This window comes from Oncorhynchus mykiss, chromosome 7 (genome assembly GCF_013265735.2).
Source record: "Oncorhynchus mykiss isolate Arlee chromosome 7, USDA_OmykA_1.1, whole genome shotgun sequence".
In the NCBI taxonomy this organism is placed as follows: Eukaryota; Metazoa; Chordata; class Actinopteri; order Salmoniformes; family Salmonidae; genus Oncorhynchus; species Oncorhynchus mykiss.
In genome coordinates, this window is record NC_048571.1 from 1561868 (window position 1) to 1582565 (window position 20698).

The 20698-nt window shown below is 40.1% G+C and overlaps 1 protein-coding gene across 5 annotated transcripts in view; it reads left to right on the top strand.

The window, feature by feature from the left end:
• The window catches only part of scml2 (Scm polycomb group protein like 2), a 57136-nt gene that overhangs the window by 8867 nt on the left and 27571 nt on the right, over positions 1-20698 (top strand). For 4 of the 5 annotated variants that reach the window (XM_036982040.1, XM_036982041.1, XM_036982044.1 and 1 more), the window contains 7 exons: positions 6672-6774; positions 6874-6957; positions 7909-7979; positions 9615-9849; positions 13767-13855; positions 14446-14554; positions 14742-14876. In XM_036982040.1, the coding sequence (XP_036837935.1) occupies positions 6753-6774; positions 6874-6957; positions 7909-7979; positions 9615-9849; positions 13767-13855; positions 14446-14554; positions 14742-14876 (745 nt within the window). In that variant the 5' untranslated portion in view covers positions 6672-6752. Of the gene's footprint in view, positions 1-3136; positions 3172-6671; positions 6775-6873; positions 6958-7908; positions 7980-9614; positions 9850-13766; positions 13856-14445; positions 14555-14741; positions 14877-20698 lie in introns of those variants that run through there. The other variant, XM_036982043.1, reaches the window with a different exon arrangement.

Genomic DNA, 20698 nt, shown 5'->3' on the forward strand with positions numbered 1-20698 from the left:
GTATTATTTAGTATGGTATTATTGTTGTCAGTATTATTTAGTATGGTATTATTAATTTCAGTAGTATTTAGTATGGTATTATTGTTGTCAGTATTATTTAGTATGGTATTATTTAGTATGGTATTATTATTGTCAGTATTATTTAGTATGGTATTATTATTGTCAGTATTATTTAGTATGGTATTATTATTGTCAGTATTATTTAGTATGGTATTATTATTGTCAGTATTATTTAGTATGGTATTATTATTGTCAGTATTATTTAGTATGGTATTATTTAGTATGGTATTATTATTGTCAGTATTATTTAGTATGGTATTATTATTTAGTATGGTATTATTAATTTCAGTAGTATTTAGTATGGTATTATTGTTGTCAGTATTATTTAGTATGGTATTATTAATTTCAGTAGTATGTAGTATGGTATTATTAATTTCAGTAATATTTAGTATGGTATTATTAATTTCAGTAATATTTAGTATGGTATTATTAATTTCAGTAATATTTAGTATGGTATTATTAATTTCAGTATTATTTAGTATGGTATTATTATTGTCAGAATTATTTAGTATGGTATTATTAATTTCAGTAGTATTTAGTATGGTATTATTAATTTCAGTAATATTTAGTATGGTATTATTAATTTCAGTAATATTTAGTATGGTATTATTAATTTCAGTATTATTTAGTATGGTATTAATATTGTCAGAATTATTTAGTATGGTATTATTAATTTCAGTAGTATTTAGTATGGTATTATTAATTTCAGTAATATTTAGTATGGTATTATTAATTTCAGTAGTATGTAGTATGGTATTATTAATTTCAGTAATATTTAGTATGGTATTATTAATTTCAGTAATATTTAGTATGGTATTATTAATTTCAGTATTATTTAGTATGGTATTATTATTGTCAGTATTAATTAGTATGGTATTATTATTGTCAGTATTATTTAGTATGGTATTATTAATTTCAGTAGTATTTAGTATGGTATTATTAATTTCAGTAGTATTTAGTATGGTATTATTCTTGTCAGAATTATTTAGTATGGTATTATTATTGTCAGTGTTAATTAGTATGGTATTATTATTGTCAGTATTATTTAGTATGGTATTATTATTGTCAGTGTTAATTAGTATGGTATTATTAATTTCAGTAGTATTTAGTATGGTATTATTAATTTCAGTAATATTTAGTATGGCATTATTGAAGGTATTATTTAGTATGGTATTATTATTGTGGTTCCACCCCCAAGCTAAGGAACAGTGTCAGATGCTCTCTCTGACCCTCCAAGATGCATGGACATTACACACAGATATTACTATATATATTATTTTGGTTTAGGAACAGGTGATCTCCTCCTGGGCATTTCCATTTTAAAAAGGACCCATGAGCGCCAACATGTGAAGTTCATAGTAGCATGTCAAATGAAAGCTAAGAGTCTATATATGTATTTTATTCTTTTAAATGAAGGCATATATACATTATTCAACCATTTTCCATCCTATAAATGTGTAATAATCAAAGGCTTTGATTTCTGGTCAAACAGATGGAAAAAGGTCTTAGAAAACATCTATCAGGAAAAAGGTCTTAGAAAACATCTATCAGGAAGAAGGTCTTAGAAAACATCTATCGGGAAAAAGGTCTTAGAAAACATCTATCAGGAAGAAGTATTAGAAATACATCAAAACACAGTCATGTTGAAGTAAAGACCCCTGCCAACTAATATCAACACCTAGATTTACTTTTGGAGACTTGCCTTCTGTACATTTAAGAAACATTGCCTTGTGCCCTTCCCACTGGGCACAGATGTTAGTTCAACCTCTAGTTTTGATTTACATTTGGTTGAGTTGTCAACTAACATGAATTCAACTAAAAATGTAGGTTCAAAGTTGGGTAAAAAAAACAAAATGGTGGTAACTTTTTGCAGATCTAATCAGTTTTCCACGCTGATTCAACGTCATCACTTAATTATAACGTTTTTAAAAATGACGTGAACAATGTTGAGGAAACCAACTTTTGCCTGGTGGGTTCTAATTCCGTTACCAAAAACCCACATCTTTTAAGATAAAAGTTCACAACGGAATTACCAAAACATCTGTAACGGAATTACTGCAATTGAATTGGCTACAATGGTAAATCCTAGTAGTCACTAAACAGTTGACACCTGCTAATGTCATTCCTTCCTCTGGTTTACTGTTGTTAAGCTCATTACTCTCTTCTGCCATCTGGTGGTCAAAGCAAGACAGTGACGACCAAGATAACATTTCTCTCTCTCTCCAGTTAATTCCATCTCTCCTTACTGATACCTACCTACTAGGGCTGGGAATTACCAGGGACCTTACCAAAATACTGTTAACAGATCCACTTCACCTACTGTAGTTCAACAACCAACTTTTTTTTTTATTTTTTACTCAAGTTGTGATGTCATAGGCATAGCTGACACCCCATTCTTTCTGCAGACATCTTTGAATCTTAATTCGGAGCAGATATTTAAGAGTTTTGGAAAACATGGTCGCATAAAAAACTGAGGGAGATTTTACCATAAGTCTGTTTCATTTTAAAGTGAAAAGTTGGAGTCAAAGTGTAATTCCGTTATTGTGGAATTGCCCTCCTCTAGTAATAAGGAACCAGACCTAACTAAAACACTAGCACTTCCTCTCCTGTTGTAAAGTGGGGACATCTCCACTCCTTTCTGTCCTGGGGGCGTGGCCCTCCTGAATGGAACGTGGCCTCGACCAGTGAGCAGACACACATCGTCTGTCTGTTAATGAGAGGTTCTGGAATCCTTTTCATGTTAGAGTTCTTGACTCCCCCAGACAGACTCCCCCAGATGTACATGGCTTAATGGCCTTTTACGGAGGCTAGGAATCTTTATGGCTGGGGCAAGCTCAATGAGATCCACATCTAAGAAGGGGAGGGAGGAAGGAAGGGAGCGAGAGAGAGAGAGAGAGAGGGGCTGGGAAGAGAGGGGCTGGGGAGAGGGACAGAGAGCTGTTACACTGCAAAACCTAAACCTGACATTTTTGTTGGCTCAGGAGAGATGTTGATAGAGAGAGAATTTATTCATCTTTTTCCATCACATGGATTTCATTGGGACTTCACTGGTTAGATGGATGTTTTCTCACCTTGAGCGTCCTCTTTGGTGATTGGTTTCATCTTGACAATGTAAGATATCCGTAGAACCAGAGTGGTCTAGGCTCCATTGCTCATTGTTACCTACCTAAAAACAGACTTATCCAGTTGGCTCTGTGGGCACATTTCCTTTCCTGCCTATGTGCTATTGTTTTGTAACTTGCACTGGGAGAATGATTTGATTGGATGTGCATGTGCACTACATTTCGAACAGGTTCTTATTGTTAGACAACATCAGTTATTATTCTGTCTGTCTGGGGGCTTCAGTCTTCAGCCTGGGTCATGTTATTATTCTGTCTGTCTGGGGGCTTCAGTCTTCAGCCTGGGTCATGATATTATTCTGTCTGTCTGGGGGCTTCAGTCTTCAGCCTGGGTCATGTTATTATTCTGTCTGTCTGGAGGCTTCAGTCTTCAGCCTGGGTCATGTTATTATTCTGTCTGTCTGGGGGCTTCAGTCTTCAGCCTGGGTCATGTTATTATTCTGTCTGTCTGGGTGCTTCAGTCTTCAGCCTGGGTCATGTTATTATTCTGTCTGTCTGGGGGCTTCAGTGTTCAGCCTGGGTCATGTTATTATTATGTCTGTCTGGGGGCTTCAGTCTTCAGCCTGGGTCATGTTATTATTCTGTCTGTCTGGGGGCTTCAGTCTTCAGCCTGGGTCATGTTATTATTCTGTCTGTCTGGGTGCTTCAGTCTTCAGCCTGGGTCATGTTATTATTCTGTCTGTCTGGGGGCTTCAGTCTTCAGCCTGGGTCATGTTATTATTCTGTCTGTCTGGGGGCTTCAGTGTTCAGCCTGGGTCATGTTATTATTCTGTCTGTCTGGGGGCTTCAGTGTTCAGCCTGGGTCATGTTGTTATTCTGTCTGTCTGGAGGCTTCAGTCTTCAGCCTGGGTCATGTTATTATTCTGTCTGTCTGGGGGCTTCAGTCTTCAGCCTGGGTCATGTTATTATTCTGTCTGTCTGGGGGCTTCAGTCTTCAGCCTGGGTCATGTTATTATTCTGTCTGTCTGGGGGCTTCAGTCTTCAGCCTGGGTCATGATATTATTCTGTCTGTCTGGGGGCTTCAGTCTTCAGCCTGGGTCATGTTATTATTCTGTCTGTCTGGGTGCTTCAGTCTTCAGCCTGGGTCATGTTATTATTCTGTCTGTCTGGGGGCTTCAGTCTTCAGCCTGGGTCATGTTATTATTCTGTCTGTCTGGGTGCTTCAGTCTTCAGCCTGGGTCATGTTATTATTCTGTCTGTCTGGGTGCTTCAGTCTTCAGCCTGGGTCATGTTATTATTCTGTCTGTCTGGGGGCTTCAGTGTTCAGCCTGGGTCATGTTATTATTATGTCTGTCTGGGGGCTTCAGTGTTCAGCCTGGGTCATGTTATTATTATGTCTGTCTGGGGGCTTCAGTCTTCAGCCTGGGTCATGTTATTATTCTGTCTGTCTGGGTGCTTCAGTCTTCAGGCTGGGTCATGTTATTATTCTGTCTGTCTGGGGGCTTCAGTCTTCAGCCTGGGTCATGTTATTATTCTGTCTGTCTGGGGGCTTCAGTCTTCAGCCTGGGTCATGTTATTATTCTGTCTGTCTGGGGGCTTCAGTGTTCAGCCTGGGTCATGTTATTATTCTGTCTGTCTGGGGGCTTCAGTGTTCAGCCTGGGTCATGTTGTTATTCTGTCTGTCTGGAGGCTTCAGTCTTCAGCCTGGGTCATGTTATTATTCTGTCTGTCTGGGGGCTTCAGTCTTCAGCCTGGGTCATGTTATTATTCTGTATGTCTGGGGGCTTCAGTCTTCAGCCTGGGTCATGTTATTATTCTGTCTGTCTGGGGGCTTCAGTCTTCAGCCTGGGTCATGTTATTATTCTGTCTGTCTGGGGGCTTCAGTCTTCAGCCTGGGTCATGTTATTATTCTGTCTGTCTGGGGGCTTCAGTCTTCAGCCTGGGTCATGTTATTATTCTGTCTGTCTGGGGGCTACAGTCTTCAGCCTGGGTCATGTTATTATTCTGTCTGTCTGGGTGCTTCAGTCTTCAGCCTGGGTCATGTTATTATTCTGTCTGTCTGTCTGTCTGGGTGCTTCAGTCTTCAGCCTGGGTCATGTTATTATTCTGTCTGTCTGGGGGCTTCAGTGTTCAGCCTGGGTCATGTTATTATTCTGTCTGTCTGGGGGCTTCAGTGTTCAGCCTGGGTCATGTTATTATTCTGTCTGTCTGGGTGCTACAGTGTTCAGCCTGGGTCATGTTATTATTCTGTCTGTCTGGGGGCTTCAGTGTTCAGCCTGGGTCATGTTATTATTCTGTCTGTCTGGGTGCTTCAGTGTTCAGCCTGGGTCATGTTATTATTCTGTCTGTCTGGGTGCTTCAGTGTTCAGCCTGGGTCATGTTATTATTCTGTCTGTCTGGGAGCTTCAGTCTTCAGCCTGGGTCATGTTGTTATTCTGTCTGTCTGTATGGGTCATGTTATTATTCTGTCTGTCTGGAGGCTTCAGTCTTCAGCCTGGGTCATGTTGTTATTCTGTCTGTCTGTATGGGTCATGTTATTATTCTGTCTGTCTGGAGGCTTCAGTGTTCAGCCTGGGTCATGTTGTTATTCTGTCTGTCTGGGTGCTTCAGTCTTCAGCCTGGGTCATGTTGTTATTCTGTCTGTCTGTATGGGTCATGTTATTATTCTGTCTGTCTGGAGGCTTCAGTGTTCAGCCTGGGTCATGTTGTTATTCTGTCTGTCTGGAGGCTTCAGTCTTCAGCCTGGGTCATGTTATTATTCTGTCTGTCTGGAGGCTTCAGTCTTCAGCCTGGGTCATGTTATTTGTAGAAAAAAGGTTATGTCTGTTTTTTTCTGTACATTGAACGGATCTTCCTTTTTGTCTGCCTCCTTTTCACTACTTTGGATGTGACTAAAAGCCGCACCTTTCATGTGGGTAGAAGTTGTTCAAGGTGTCCTAACTCATCTGTATGGGCTGGTACAAGAGCGTGGACTCCAGTCTTACTGTACTTTGGATAAAAGTGTCTGCTACACGGCACGTATTACTGTACCGTCTACAGCCATGACAGCTGTGACCTCATCACTTCTCCAAAAACTCTTTGATCTTCAGAAGCCTGCGTGGTCCGGAGGCCCAGTCAATTATTACACTGTCTGTCAGGGATGAAATCCACTTATGGTTTTCATTCCCTCAGAATGCGTTCGTGGTGATTACCGCTGATCCATTTCCTTCTGTGTCCTGTTCCCAGCTTCTGCTGCTTTAGTTGCTGTGACAATCAAGATGAGCAAAAATTCCCCTCCATTTCAGTCATTGCTGTTAGATATTTCTCCAATAGATGTTTCTTTGTGTGTACTCTTGCGGAAACAAGGTGTGGATATAGATTTTTTTTGCCTGCTGTACCAACCTAGAACGAGGGGCCCCGCCTCACTCTACTTGTCTCCCTTGTTTTAAAAAGGTATCTTGACCTCAATGGAACTTCCTGGTTAAATAAAAGTTAAGAAAAAAGAATGCATTGGGATTTCCTGGTTAAATACAGGTTAACAAATACATGTCTCTCTCTGTGTATCTGCTCTAGGAGCTCAGCACCGCGTCGGTAGTGGCACATTGACCAGTCTGTGGTCTCCTCACCTGGCACCTGGTGGTACCATCGGTCACAATGGGCCGAACACCTCAGAAAGGTCAGCACTTTTTTGTAATGCTTTGTGTTGGATTGGTTCTATTATTTTCTATTCTACTCTAAAGTGTATTCATAAGAGGTTGAATTGTCTCATTTTCAGAGCCAAAAGAAGAGAGGAGGGAGAAACCTGAGAGAAGTAACCCCTCTCCGGGAACCGGTCCCCCCTCTCTGGATAAATCTAATGGTATTAAACACGTTTCCTGCAATGTTCTTCTCTGTCACAATGTAGTGTAACCTACGACTGTCAGATACGTCTCCTGCAATGTTCTTCTCTGTCACAATGTAGTGTAACCTACGACTGTCAGATACGTATCCTGCAATGTTCTTCTCTGTCACAATGTAGCGTAACCTACGACTGTCAGATATGTCTCCTGCAATGTTCTTCTCTGTCACAATGTAGCGTTACCTACGACTGTCAGATACGTCTCCTGCAATGTTCTTCTCTGTCACAATGTAGGGTAACCTACGACTGTCAGATACGTCTCCTGCAATGTTCTTCTCTGTCACAATGTAGCGTAACCTACGACTGTCAGATACGTCTCCTGCAATGTTCCTCTCTGTCACAATGTAGCGTAACCTACGACTGTCAGATACGTCTCCTGCAATGTTCTTCTCTGTCACAATGTAGCGTAACCTACGACTGTCAGATACGTCTCCTGCAATGTTCCTCTCTGTCACAATGTAGCGTAACCTACGACTGTCAGATACGTCTCCTGCAATGTTCTTCTCTGTCACAATGTAGCGTAACCTACGACTGTCAGATACGTCTCCTGCAATGTTCTTCTCTGTCACAATGTAGCGTAACCTACGACTGTCAGATACGTCTCCTGCAATATTCTTCTCTGTCACAATGTAGCGTAACCTACGACTGTCAGATACGTCTCCTGCAATGTTCTTCTCTGTCACAATGTAGCGTAACCTACGACTGTCAGATACGTCTCCTGCAATGTTCTTCTCTGTCACAATGTAGCGTAACCTACGACTGTCAGATACGTCTCCTGCAATGTTCTTCTCTGTCACAATGTAGCGTAACCTACGACTGTCAGATACGTCTCCTGCAATGTTCTTCTCTGTCACAATGTAGCGTAACCTACGACTGTCAGATAGGATGAACTATGCCCTTTTGTTTTGCCAGAACCCTTCAGTTGGGAGGAGTACCTTAAGGAAACGTCATCCACAGCCGCGTCTCCCAGCTGTTTCAGACAGGTAGATATGACCCAGTAACTACAACACTATAAGGGCTGCTTTAGGAAGAGCTTTTTGACTTGTGTCCAGTCCCGGATCAACCCCCCCCCCCCCCCCCCCACGCATTCCTAGATCTGAGAGGATTAGAAAAGGTGTCAACAATTTGGTAACATTAGCATAACATTAGGTTTAGATAAAACTCTGCCTTACATAACATTAGGTTTAGATAGGGAAAGGGGGATACCTAGTCAGTTGTACAACTGAATGCATTCAACTGAAACGTGTCTTCCGCATTTAACCCAACCCCTCTGAATCAGAGAGGAGCGGAGGGCCGACCTTAATCCACATCCACGTCTTTGGCGGCCGGGGAACAGTGGGTTAACTTCCTTGTTCAGGGGCAGAATGACAGATCTTAACCACTCTTAACCACTAGGCTGTCTACCGCCCCTACACTCTTAACCACTAGGCTACCTACCGCCCCATATAAGCAAATAATTCCGTTATTGACTGATCCATTGCCCTCCTGTTTCCCCCAGTCCGTTATTGACTGATCCATTGCCCTCCTGTCTCCCCCAGTCCGTTATTGACTGATCCATTGCCCTCCTGTTTCCCCCAGTCCATTATTGACTGATCCATTGCCCTCCTGTTTCCCCCAGTCCATTATTGACTGATCCATTGCCCTCCTCTCTCCCCCAGTCCATTATTGACTGATCCATTGCCCTCCTGTTTCCCCCAGTCCATTATTGACTGATCCATTGCCTTCCTGTCTCCCCCAGTCCGTTATTGACTGATCCATTGCCCTCCTGTCTCCCCCAGTCCATTATTGACTGATCCATTGCCCTCCTGTTTCCCCCAGTCCATTATTGACTGATCCATTGCCCTCCTCTCTCCCCCAGTCCATTATTGACTGATCCATTGCCCTCCTGTTTCCCCCAGTCCATTATTGACTGATCCATTGCCCTCCTGTTTCCCCCAGTCCATTATTGACTGATCCATTGCCCTCCTGTTTCCCCCAGTCCATTATTGACTGATCCATTGCCCTCCTGTTTCCCCCAGTCCATTATTGACTGATCCATTGCCCTCCTGTCTCCCCCAGTCCATTATTGACTGATCCATTGCCCTCCTGTTTCCCCCAGTCCATTATTGACTGATTCATTGCCCTCCTGTTTCCCCCAGTCCATTATTGGCTGATCCATTGCCCTCCTGTTTCCCCCAGTCCATTATTGACTGATCCATTGCCCTCCTCTCTCCCCCAGTCCATTATTGACTGATCCATTGCCCTCCTGTTTCCCCCAGTCCATTATTGACTGATCTGTTGCCCTCCTGTTTCCCCCAGTCCATTATTGACTGATCCATTGCCCTCCTGTCTCCCCCAGTCCGTTATTGACTGATCCATTGCCCTCCTGTCTCCCCCAGTCCATTATTGACTGATCCATTGCCCTCCTCTCTCCCCCAGTCCATTATTGACTGATCCATTGCCCTCCTGTTTCCCCCAGTCCATTATTGACTGATCCATTGCCATCCTGTCTCCCCCAGTCCATTATTGACTGATCCATTGCCCTCCTGTTTCCCCCAGTCCATTATTGACTGATTCATTGCCCTCCTGTTTCCCCCAGTCCATTATTGACTGATCCATTGCCCTCCTGTCTCCCCCAGTCCCGTTTCCCTCCCAGTAATGACTTCAAGGCTGGTATGAAGCTGGAAGCCCACGACCCTCGGAACAACACGTCCATCTGCATCGCCACGGTGATGGGTATGATGGGTACACGTCTGCGTCTCCGTCTGGACGGGAGTGACAACACCAACGATTTCTGGAGACTGGTGGACTCCTCAGACATCCAGCCTATAGGGACCTGTGAGAGGAGAGGAGACATGTTACAGCCACCTCTGGGTAAGGCTACATAGAGAGATATGACAGTTTATTAGACATCCAGCCTGTGAGAGGAGAGGAGACATGTTACAGCCACCTCTGGGTAAGGCTACATAGGGAGATATGACAGTTTATTAGACATCCAGCCTACAGGGTAGAGGCTGCACTATATCCTGAAATGTGCCACATAGAAATAACGTTATAACATATTATCACCTTTAACACATTATAACATATTATATTATAACATATTATATTATAACATAACATATTATAACATATTATAACATATTATAACATAACATATTATAAAATAACATATAGCATATTATAACAACATATTATAACATCTCATATAGCATATTATAACATAACATATTATAACATCTCATATAGCATATTATAACATATTATAACATCTCATATAACATATTATAACATATCATATTATATCATATTATAACATAACATATTATAACAACATATTATAACATCTCATATAGCATATTATAACATATTATAACATATCATATTATAACATATTATAGCATATTATAACATAACACATTATAACATATTATAACATATTATAGCATAACACATTATAACACATTATAGCATAACACATTATAACACATTATAACATAACACATTATAACACATTATAACACATTATAGCATAACACATTATAACACATTATAGCATAACACATTGTAGCATATTATAACATAACACATTATAACACATTATAACATAACACATTATAACACATTATAAGATAACACATTATAACATATTATAACATAACACATTATAACACATTATAGCATATTATAGCATAACACATTATAACACATTATAACACATTAAAGCATATTATAGCATAACACATTATAACACATTATAGTGTAACACATTATATAGCATATTATAATGTAACACATTATAGCATATTATAACATAACACATTATAACACATTATAGCATATTATAGCATAACACATTATAACACATTATAACACATTATAGCATATTATAGCATATTATAGCATAACACATTATAGCATAACACATTATAGCATATTATAACATAACACATTATAACACATTATAGCATAACACATTATAGCATATTATAACATAACACATTATAACACATTATAACATAACACATTATAAGATAACACATTATAACATATTATAACATAACACATTATAACACATTATAGCATATTATAGCATAACACATTATAACACATTATAACACATTAAAGCATATTATAGCATAACACATTATAACACATTATAGCATATTATAGCATAACACATTATAACACATTATAGCATATTATAACACATTATAACACATTATAACATATTATAGCATATTATAGCATAACACATTATAACACATTATAACACATTATAACACATTATAACACATTATAACACATTATAACATATTATAACACATTATAACACATTATAACACATTAAAGCATATTATAGCATAACACATTATAACACATTATAACACATTATAACACATTATAGCATATTATAGCATAACACATTATAGCATATTATAACATAACACATTATAACACATTATAACACATTATAGCATATTATAGCATAACACATTATAACACATTATAGTGTAACACATTATATAGCATATTATAATGTAACACATTATAGCATATTATAACATAACACATTATAACACATTATAGCATATTATAGCATAACACATTATAACACATTATAACACATTATAGCATATTATAGCATAACACATTATAGCATAACACATTATAGCATATTATAACATAACACATTATAACACATTATAGCATAACACATTATAGCATATTATAACATAACACATTATAACACATTACAGCATATTATAGCATAACACATTATAACACATTATAATACATTATAGCATATTATAGCATAACACATTATAGCATAACACATTATAGCATATTATAACATAACACATTATAACACATTATAGCATAACACATTATAGCATATTATAACATAACACATTATAACACATTACAGCATATTATAGCATAACACATTATAACACATTATAATACATTATAGCATAACACATTATAGTGTAACACATTATAGCATATTATAGCGTAACACATTATAGCATATTATAGCATAACACATTATAACACATTATAGCATATTATAGCATAACACATTATAACACATTATAGCATAACACATTATAGCATATTATAACATAACACATTATAACACATTATAGCGTATTATAGCATAACACATTATAACACATTATAGCATAACGCATTATAACATATTATAGCATAACACATTATAGTGTAACACATTATAGCACAACACATAATAGTGTAACACATTATAGCACAACACATAATAGTGTAACACATTATAGCATAACATAAACTCAGCAAAAAAATAAATGTCCTCTCACTGTCAAATACGTTGATTTTCAGCAAACTTAACATGTGTAAATATTTGTATGAACATAACAAGATTCAACAACTGAGACATAAACTGAACAAGTTCCACAGACATGTGACTAACAGAAATGAAATAATGTGCCCCTGAACAAAGGGGAGGTCAAAATCCAAAGTAACAGTCAGTATCTGGTGTGGCCACCAGCTGCATTAAGTACTGCAGTGCATCTCCTCCTCATGGACTGCACCAGATTTGCCCGTTCTTGCTGTGAGATGTTACCCCACTCTTCCACCAAGGCACCTGCAATTTCCCAGACATTTCTGGGGGGAATGGCCCAGCCCTCACCCTCCGATCCAACAGGTCCCAGACGTGCTCAATGGGATTGAGATCCAGGCTCTTCGCTGACCATGGCAGAACACTGACATTCTTGTCTTGCAGGAAATCACGCACAGAACGAGCAGAGTACGGGCCTCGGTGTAATGCTCATTCCTTCGACGATAAACGCGAATCCGACCATCACCCCTGGTGAGACAAAACCGCGACTCATCAGTGAAGAGCACTTTTTGCCAGTCCTGTCTGGTTCAGCGACAGTGGGTTTGTGCCCATAGGCGGCTTTGTTGCCGGTGATGTCTGGTGAGGACCTGCCTTACAACAGGCCTCAGTCCAACCTCTCTCAGCCTATTGAGGACTGTCTGAGCACTAATGGAGGGATTGTGCGTTCCTGGTGTAACTTGGGCAGTTGTTGTTGCCATCCTGTACCTGTCCCGCAGGTGTGATGTTCAGATGTACTGATCCTGTGCAGGTGATGTTTCACACGGTCTGCCACTGCGAGGACAATCAGCTGTCCGTCCTGTCTCCCTGTAGCGCTGTCTTAGGCGTCTCACAGTACGGACATTGCAATTTATTGCCCTGGCCACATCTGCAGTCCTCATGCCTCCTTGCAGCATGCCTAAGGCACGTTCACGCAGATGAGCAGGGACCATGGGCATCTTTCTTTTGGTGTTTTTCATAACTGTGACCTTAAATGCCTACCGTCTGTAAACTGTTAGTGTCTTAACGACCGTTCCACAGGTGCATGTTCATTAATTGTTTATGGTTCATTGAACAAGCATGAGAAACATTGTTAAAACCCTTTACAACGAAGATCTGTGAAATTATTTGTATTTTTACAAATGATCTTTGTTTCTTTTTTTGTTTATTATAACGTCACATATTATAACACATTATAACACATTATAACACATTATAGCATATTATAGTGTAACATATTATAACACATTATAACACATTATAACATATTATAGCATATTATAGTGTAACATATTATAACACATTATAACACATTATAACACATTATAACATATCATATGTTAATAAGACATTATAAAGTGTTGTACTTGCTTATATCAGCAATAAAGCAGCAATATATTCTAAATCTTAAACTTTTTCTTTGAGTTGTCTTTAGGCTTCAGAATGAACGCCTCCTCGTGGCCTATGTTCCTCCTGAGAACCCTGACTGGAGCAGAGATGGCACCAGCCACAGCTTTTAAAAAGGTCAAGGAAGAAAAATGGAACATTTCACATTGGACCTTAAAGCTGTACTGTAGTGTATTGATTTACTGATCAATGATTGTAGTGTATCAATGATTTACGTGTGTGTATATATATAGATATGTCTGTTCTGGACTAACAGATCTGTCTGGTCTGGACTAACAGATCTGTCTGGTCTGGACTAACAGATCTGTCTGGTCTGGACTAACAGATCTGTCTGGTCTGGACTAACAGATCTGTCTGGTCTGGACTAACAGATATGTCTGGTCTGGACTAACAGATCTGTCTGGTCTGGACTAACAGATCTGTCTGGTCTGGACTAACAGATCTGTCTGGACTAACAGAGAGTTCTCTGTGTGTATATAAACAGATCTGTCTGGACTAACAGAGAGTTATCTGTGTGTGTATATATAAACAGATCTGTCTGGACTAACAGAGAGTTCTCTGTGTATATATAAACAGATCTGTCTGGACTAACAGAGAGTTCTCTGTGTATATATAAACAGATCTGTCTGGACTAACAGAGAGTTCTCTGTGTGTGTATATATAAACAGATCTGTCTGGTCTGGACTAACAGAGTTATCTGTGTGTAGGAACCCTCCAAGCCCTCCCAGAACCTATTTAAACCTGGGATGAAGCTAGAAGCAGTGGACAAGAAGAACCCCTACCTGATCTGCCCGGCAACCATCGGAGAGGTCAAAGGTAACAAGATATTTTTTTAAATTTAACCCACCTTTACCCCATTTCTTTGGAGGACAACTTTATAACTGTAACTCTATAATGTGTTTTATTTACTATAACACTATTGTTCCTTTGTTCCCTATTTGTTGTGTGGTTGATGTATCTCCTGCTACGTCTTACTGTTTGTTATTGTAATCTTTATTTTTAGGTGATGAGATCTTTGTGATGTTTGACGGCTGGAGAGGGGCCTTCGACTACTGGTGCCAGTTTGACTCCAGAGACATATTCCCTGTAGGATGGTGTTCTCTGACCAGGCACAGCATCCAGCCTCCTGGCAACTTCTGTAAGTACCTCAACCTCACCACTAGAGGACAGCAGAGCCCTGCTTTCTGATGCTTTTGGCCTGTTCGTCTGTCACCACTGGGTGCTGCTGGCCCAGGGTTTCTTTCTGAAGCTGCCTGAATGAGCAGAGCTGGATGAGAAAAACAAACTGTTTCTTTCTGCGAGAATTTCACTGAATGTTTTCCCCTATTTCCTGTGTTATTTCCTGTATATTTGGCTAAAATACAATCTGTGTGTTTACTACAATTAGTACCTTTCCACTGGTAATAATATTCCTTAATGTGTTCCACTGGTGTACAGTTGAAGCAGGATTGTCCTTCCACACATTGCATTTGGGTCTAGTTTTCTTGTAAAAAGCCAAGATATTTATATATATCTCATTATTTTGTATTACATTTTTTGTATAATTTTTTTTTTGTTGACAGGTTAAGATCATTTTCTGATTCAAGTAAATCATTCAAAATATGTGATTGTGAGCTTCATAACATCTTCCTTAATGTGTTATCTGTTTAACACTCTACTGCACACAACCTTTTTGCCCCCATACACATGACAATATGAGATGACATGTGTGTAAACAAGCCAATGAGGTGCAGAAGTTGGTATGACGTATCAATTGGGGGCGGGACCTTCTTTCAGGAAGCAGAGCGACCTGAGGGCATGGTGTGAGTGAAGGGTACAATGCATTTCATTATTTTACATGTTTAAATAGAGACAATACAAACATGTACTTGTGTAGGAACCTCTAAAGGAGAATATTTGATAGGTTTCAAACACTTAGTTTTTATATTTATTTAAAAAATGAAATTTTCTTTTTTTTTGCCTCAGGGCAACATTGTGCCCAATGAAAGACCTGTAAAATGGCCTTGGACAATGTTTTGGCCAACATGTCCACTGACATTCACCGGCAGTGGACACAGAGACTCTCCATTCTAGCCTAATCTGATAGAGAGGGCCGTGAACTTTAGGACAATGGCAGCTAGCTTTTCATTTTTCGAATGAAAAGAGTCCTTCTTTGTACTACGTTCCCCTTAATCTGTTGTTGGGCTTAAACATTAGTTTCAAGTTCTATTCTGTCTTTTAAAAAAAAAAAAAAATATTAATACATTATCAAAAAGCATAAAACTTCCCCCCTAAAATAGTTTGAAATATTTGTAGTAATGAACAACCAGATGGTGTGACGTACAGGGTTAGTCCTTCATCAAGTCTTACAGTAGCAGCTGGCAGTACAGGGTTAGTCCTTCATCAAGTCTTACAGTAGCAGCTGGCAGTACAGGGTTAATCCTTCATCAAGTCTTACAGCTGGCAGTACAGGGTTAGTCCTTCATCAAGTCTTACAGTAGCAGCTGGCAGTACAGGGTTAGTCCTTCATCAAGTCTTACAGCAGGACGTACAGGGTTAGTCCTTCATCAAGTCTTACAGCAGGACGTACAGGGTTAGTCCTTCATCAAGTCTTACAGTAGCAGCTGGCAGTACAGGGTTAGTCCTTCATCAAGTCATACAGTAGCAGCTGGCAGTACAGGGTTAGTCCTTCATCAAGTTTTACAGTAGCAGCTGGCAGTACAGGGTTAGTCCTTCATCAAGTCTTACAGCTGGCAGTACAGGGTTAGTCCTTCATCAAGTCTTACAGTAGCAGCTGGCAGTACAGGGTTAGTCCTTCATCAAGTCTTACAGTAGCAGCTGGCAGTACAGGGTTAGTCCTTCATCAAGTTTTACAGTAGCAGCTGGCAGTACAGGGTTAATCCTTCATCAAGTCTTACAGTAGCAGCTGGCAGTACAGGGTTAATCCTTCATCAAGTCTTACAGTAGCATCTGGCAGTACAGGGTTAGTCCTTCATCAAGTCTTACAGTAGCATCTGGCAGTACAGGGTTAATCCTTCATCAAGTCTTACAGTAGCAGCTGGCAGTACAGGGTTAATCCTTCATCAAGTCTTACAGCTGGCAGTACAGGGTTAATCCTTCATCAAGTCTTACAGTAGCATCTGGCAGTACAGGGTTAGTCCTTCATCAAGTCTTACAGTAGCAGCTGGCAGTACAGGGTTAATTCTTCATCAAGTCTTACAGTAGCAGCTGGCAGTACAGGGTTAGTCCTTCATCAAGTCTTACAGTAGCAGCTGGCAGTACAGGGTTAATCCTTCATCAAGTTTTACAGCTGGCAGTACAGGGTTAATCCTTCATCAAGTCTTACAGTAGCAGCTGGCAGTACAGGGTTAATCCTTCATCAAGTCTTACAGCTGGCAGTACAGGGTTAATCCTTCATCAAGTCTTACAGTAGCAGCTGGCAGTACAGGGTTAATCCTTCATCAAGTCTTACAGTAGCAGCTGGCAGTACAGGCTTAATCCTTCATCAAGTCTTACAGTAGCAGCTGGCAGTACAGGGTTAATCCTTCATCAAGTCTTACAGTAGCAGCTGGCAGTACAGGGTTAATCCTTCATCAAGTCTTACAGCTGGCAGTACAGGGTTAATCCTTCATCAAGTCTTACAGCTGGCAGTACAGGGTTAATCCTTCATCAAGTCTTACAGTAGCATCTGGCAGTACAGGGTTAATCCTTCATCAAGTCTTACAGTAGCAGCTGGCAGTACAGGGTTAATCCTTCATCAAGTCTTACAGTAGCAATACAGGGTTAATCCTTCATCAAGTCTTACAGTAGCATCTGGTAGTACAGGGTTAATCCTTCATCAAGTCTTACAGTAGCAGCTGGCAGTACAGGGTTAATCCTTCATCAAGTCTTACAGTAGCAGCTGGCAGTACAGGGTTAATCCTTCATCAAGTCTTACAGTAGCAGCTGGCAGTACAGGGTTAATCCTTCATCAAGTCTTACAGCTGGCAGTACAGGGTTAATCCTTCATCAAGTCTTACAGCTGGCAGTACAGGGTTAATCCTTCATCAAGTCTTACAGTAGCATCTGGCAGTACAGGGTTAATCCTTCATCAAGTTTTACAGTAGCAGCTGGCAGTACAGGGTTAATCCTTCATCAAGTCTTACAGCTGGCAGTACAGGGTTAATCCTTCATCAAGTCTTACAGTAGCATCTGGCAGTACAGGGTTAATCCTTCATCAAGTCTTACAGTAGCAGCTGGCAGTACAGGGTTAATCCTTCATCAAGTCTTACAGTAGCAGCTGGCAGTACAGGGTTAATCCTTCATCAAGTCTTACAGCTGGCAGTACAGGGTTAATCCTTCATCAAGTCTTACAGCTGGCAGTACAGGGTTAATCCTTCATCAAGTCTTACAGTAGCATCTGGCAATACAGGGTTAATCCTTCATCAAGTCTTACAGTAGCATCTGGCAGTACAGGGTTAATCCTTCATCAAGTCTTACAGTAGCAGCTGGCAGTACAGGGTTAATCCTTCATCAAGTCTTACAGTAGCAGCTGGCAGTACAGGGTTAATCCTTCATCAAGTCTTACAGTAGCAGCTGGCAGTACAGGGTTAATCCTTCATCAAGTCTTACAGTAGCAGCTGGCAGTACAGGGTTAGTCCTTCATCAAGTCTTACAGCTGGCAGTACAGGGTTAATCCTTCATCAAGTTTTACAGTAGCAGCTGGCAATACAGGGTTAATCCTTCATCAAGTCTTACAGTAGCATCTGGCAGTACAGGGTTAATCCTTCATCAAGTCTTACAGTAGCAGCTGGCAGTACAGGGTTAGTCCTTCATCAAGTCTTACAGTAGCAGCTGGCAGTACAGGGTTAGTCCTTCATCAAGTCTTACAGTAGCAGCTGGCAGTACAGGGTTAATCCTTCATCAAGTCTTACAGCTGGCAGTACAGGGTTAATCCTTCATCAAGTCTTACAGTAGCAGCTGGTGTTGATTCTTAATGCTAGAATACAACATGTAGCTGTATAGTTCATACCTATTTGTTAATGTCAAGCTGTGACCAATTATTGTTCCTTCTCAGCATACCACAGGGTGTGTGTTGCTTTTAATAACCCTCTGATTGGTAAACCCTCTTAGTAAGGCTGATGATCAGTAGGCCTTTATTTCATATTTTGTACACAGACTTCCCTTGGGTTTCTTCAATTCCTCAACTTGACCCATTTTTCACAGAAATCTACCCATTTCTTAAATCATTTCTGGTTATTTTGAAGTCATTTGTTCTTAACACCAAACAAACTTAAAATAGAGAAGTAATTGACTCTTAATTCCATGACCAATGAAAGGGGTTTAACACAACGTTGACTCACCTGCCAATCATTTTAAATGTGTGTGTGTGTGAATGATTTCAGCTCAAAAACACTTGCTTTCAGTGCAGGAAGAATGTTGTTTTTCCTTTTTATTTAATAGAGCCTGATTACCAGCCAGGGCCTGTCATCCCTGCTACTGTGCTGCATGGTAGTTTTGATGGGTTTTAGCATACTTTTTATTTATTTAACTAGGCAAGTCAGTTAAGAACAAACTCTTATTTTCAATGACGGCCTAGGAACAGTGGGTTAACCGCCTTGTTCAGGAGCAGAACGACAGATTAGTACCTTGTCAGCTCGTGGGGGTTTGAACTTGCAACCTTCCGGTTACTAGTCCAACGCTCTAACCACTAGGCTACATCCAGCAGTCTTCTTTCTATACGCCACACTATCTATCACTTTACTTAGGGAGTGTAAACAACTCTCCCAGTACAGCTTCATGATCTCCTGTGCTATAAAGCTCCACGCTGCTCTACAGCTCCGACAGGGGACTTGATATGGGGAGCAATAAGACTTCTGACAGAGGTATGTATCCCAAATAGCCCACTATTCCCTATATAGTGCCCTGGTCAAAATGAGTGCACTATAAAGGGAAAAGGGGGGCCATTTGGGATACGGTCTGTGACTGATGGTGGTAGTTATGTGTCTTTCAAACTGGCCTCAATCTGGTCCTCTTCCCCCGAGCCACTGGCATGTTTACAACTGTCTTCCTGTGTTTATTGTGTGTGTGTGTGTGTGTGTCTGTTTGTGGTGTGTGTGTGTGTCTGTTTGTCATGTGTGTGTGTGTGTGTGTGTGTGTGTGTGTGTGTTTGTCGTGTGTGTGTGTGTGTGTTTGTCGTGTGTGTGTGTGTGTGTGTGTGTGTGTGTGTGTGTCTGTTTGTGGTGTTTGTGTGTGTGTGTGTGTGTGTGTGTGTGTGTGTGTGTGTGTGTGTGTGTGTGTGTGTGTGTGTGTGTGTGTGTGTGTGTGTGTGTGTGTGTGTGTGTGTGTACCACGGTGTAGGTGTAGAGAGGATATAGTAAGACGTGGAGATGGATGCATCTCTTCTCTCAGCAGAACTTTAACTGTTAGGAAACACACACTTCCTCTATCTCAGTATCAGTAACAGTCAGGGGGGGGGGGGGGGGTTTACTACCACCCTGTTCAGGCCAACAGCTCACATTTCTCTTACTGAAAAACGTATTTATCAGGCTTCAAATGTATATCTCTTTTGCTATGTTTTTTAAAGATGCAATATGCCTGGTTGCTAAAATTGTGAGTAGAATCATTGTAACGTCTAAAGAGCTGTGAGTAGAATCATTGTAACGTCTAAAGAGCTGTGAGTAGAATCATTGTAACGTCTAAAGAGCTGTGAGTAGAATCATTGTAACGTCTAAAGAGCTGTGAGTAGAATCATTGTAACGTCTAAAGAGCTGTGAGTAGAATCATTGTAACGTCTAAAGAGCTGTGAGTAGAATCATTGTAACGTCTAAAGAGCTGTGAGTAGAATCATTGTAACGTCTAAAGAGCTGTGAGTAGAATCATTGTAACGTCTAAAGAGCTGTGAGTAGAATCATTGTAACGTCTAAAGAGCTGTGAGTAGAATCATTGTAACGTCTAAAGAGCTGTGAGTAGAATCATTGTAACGTCTAAAGAGCTGTGAGT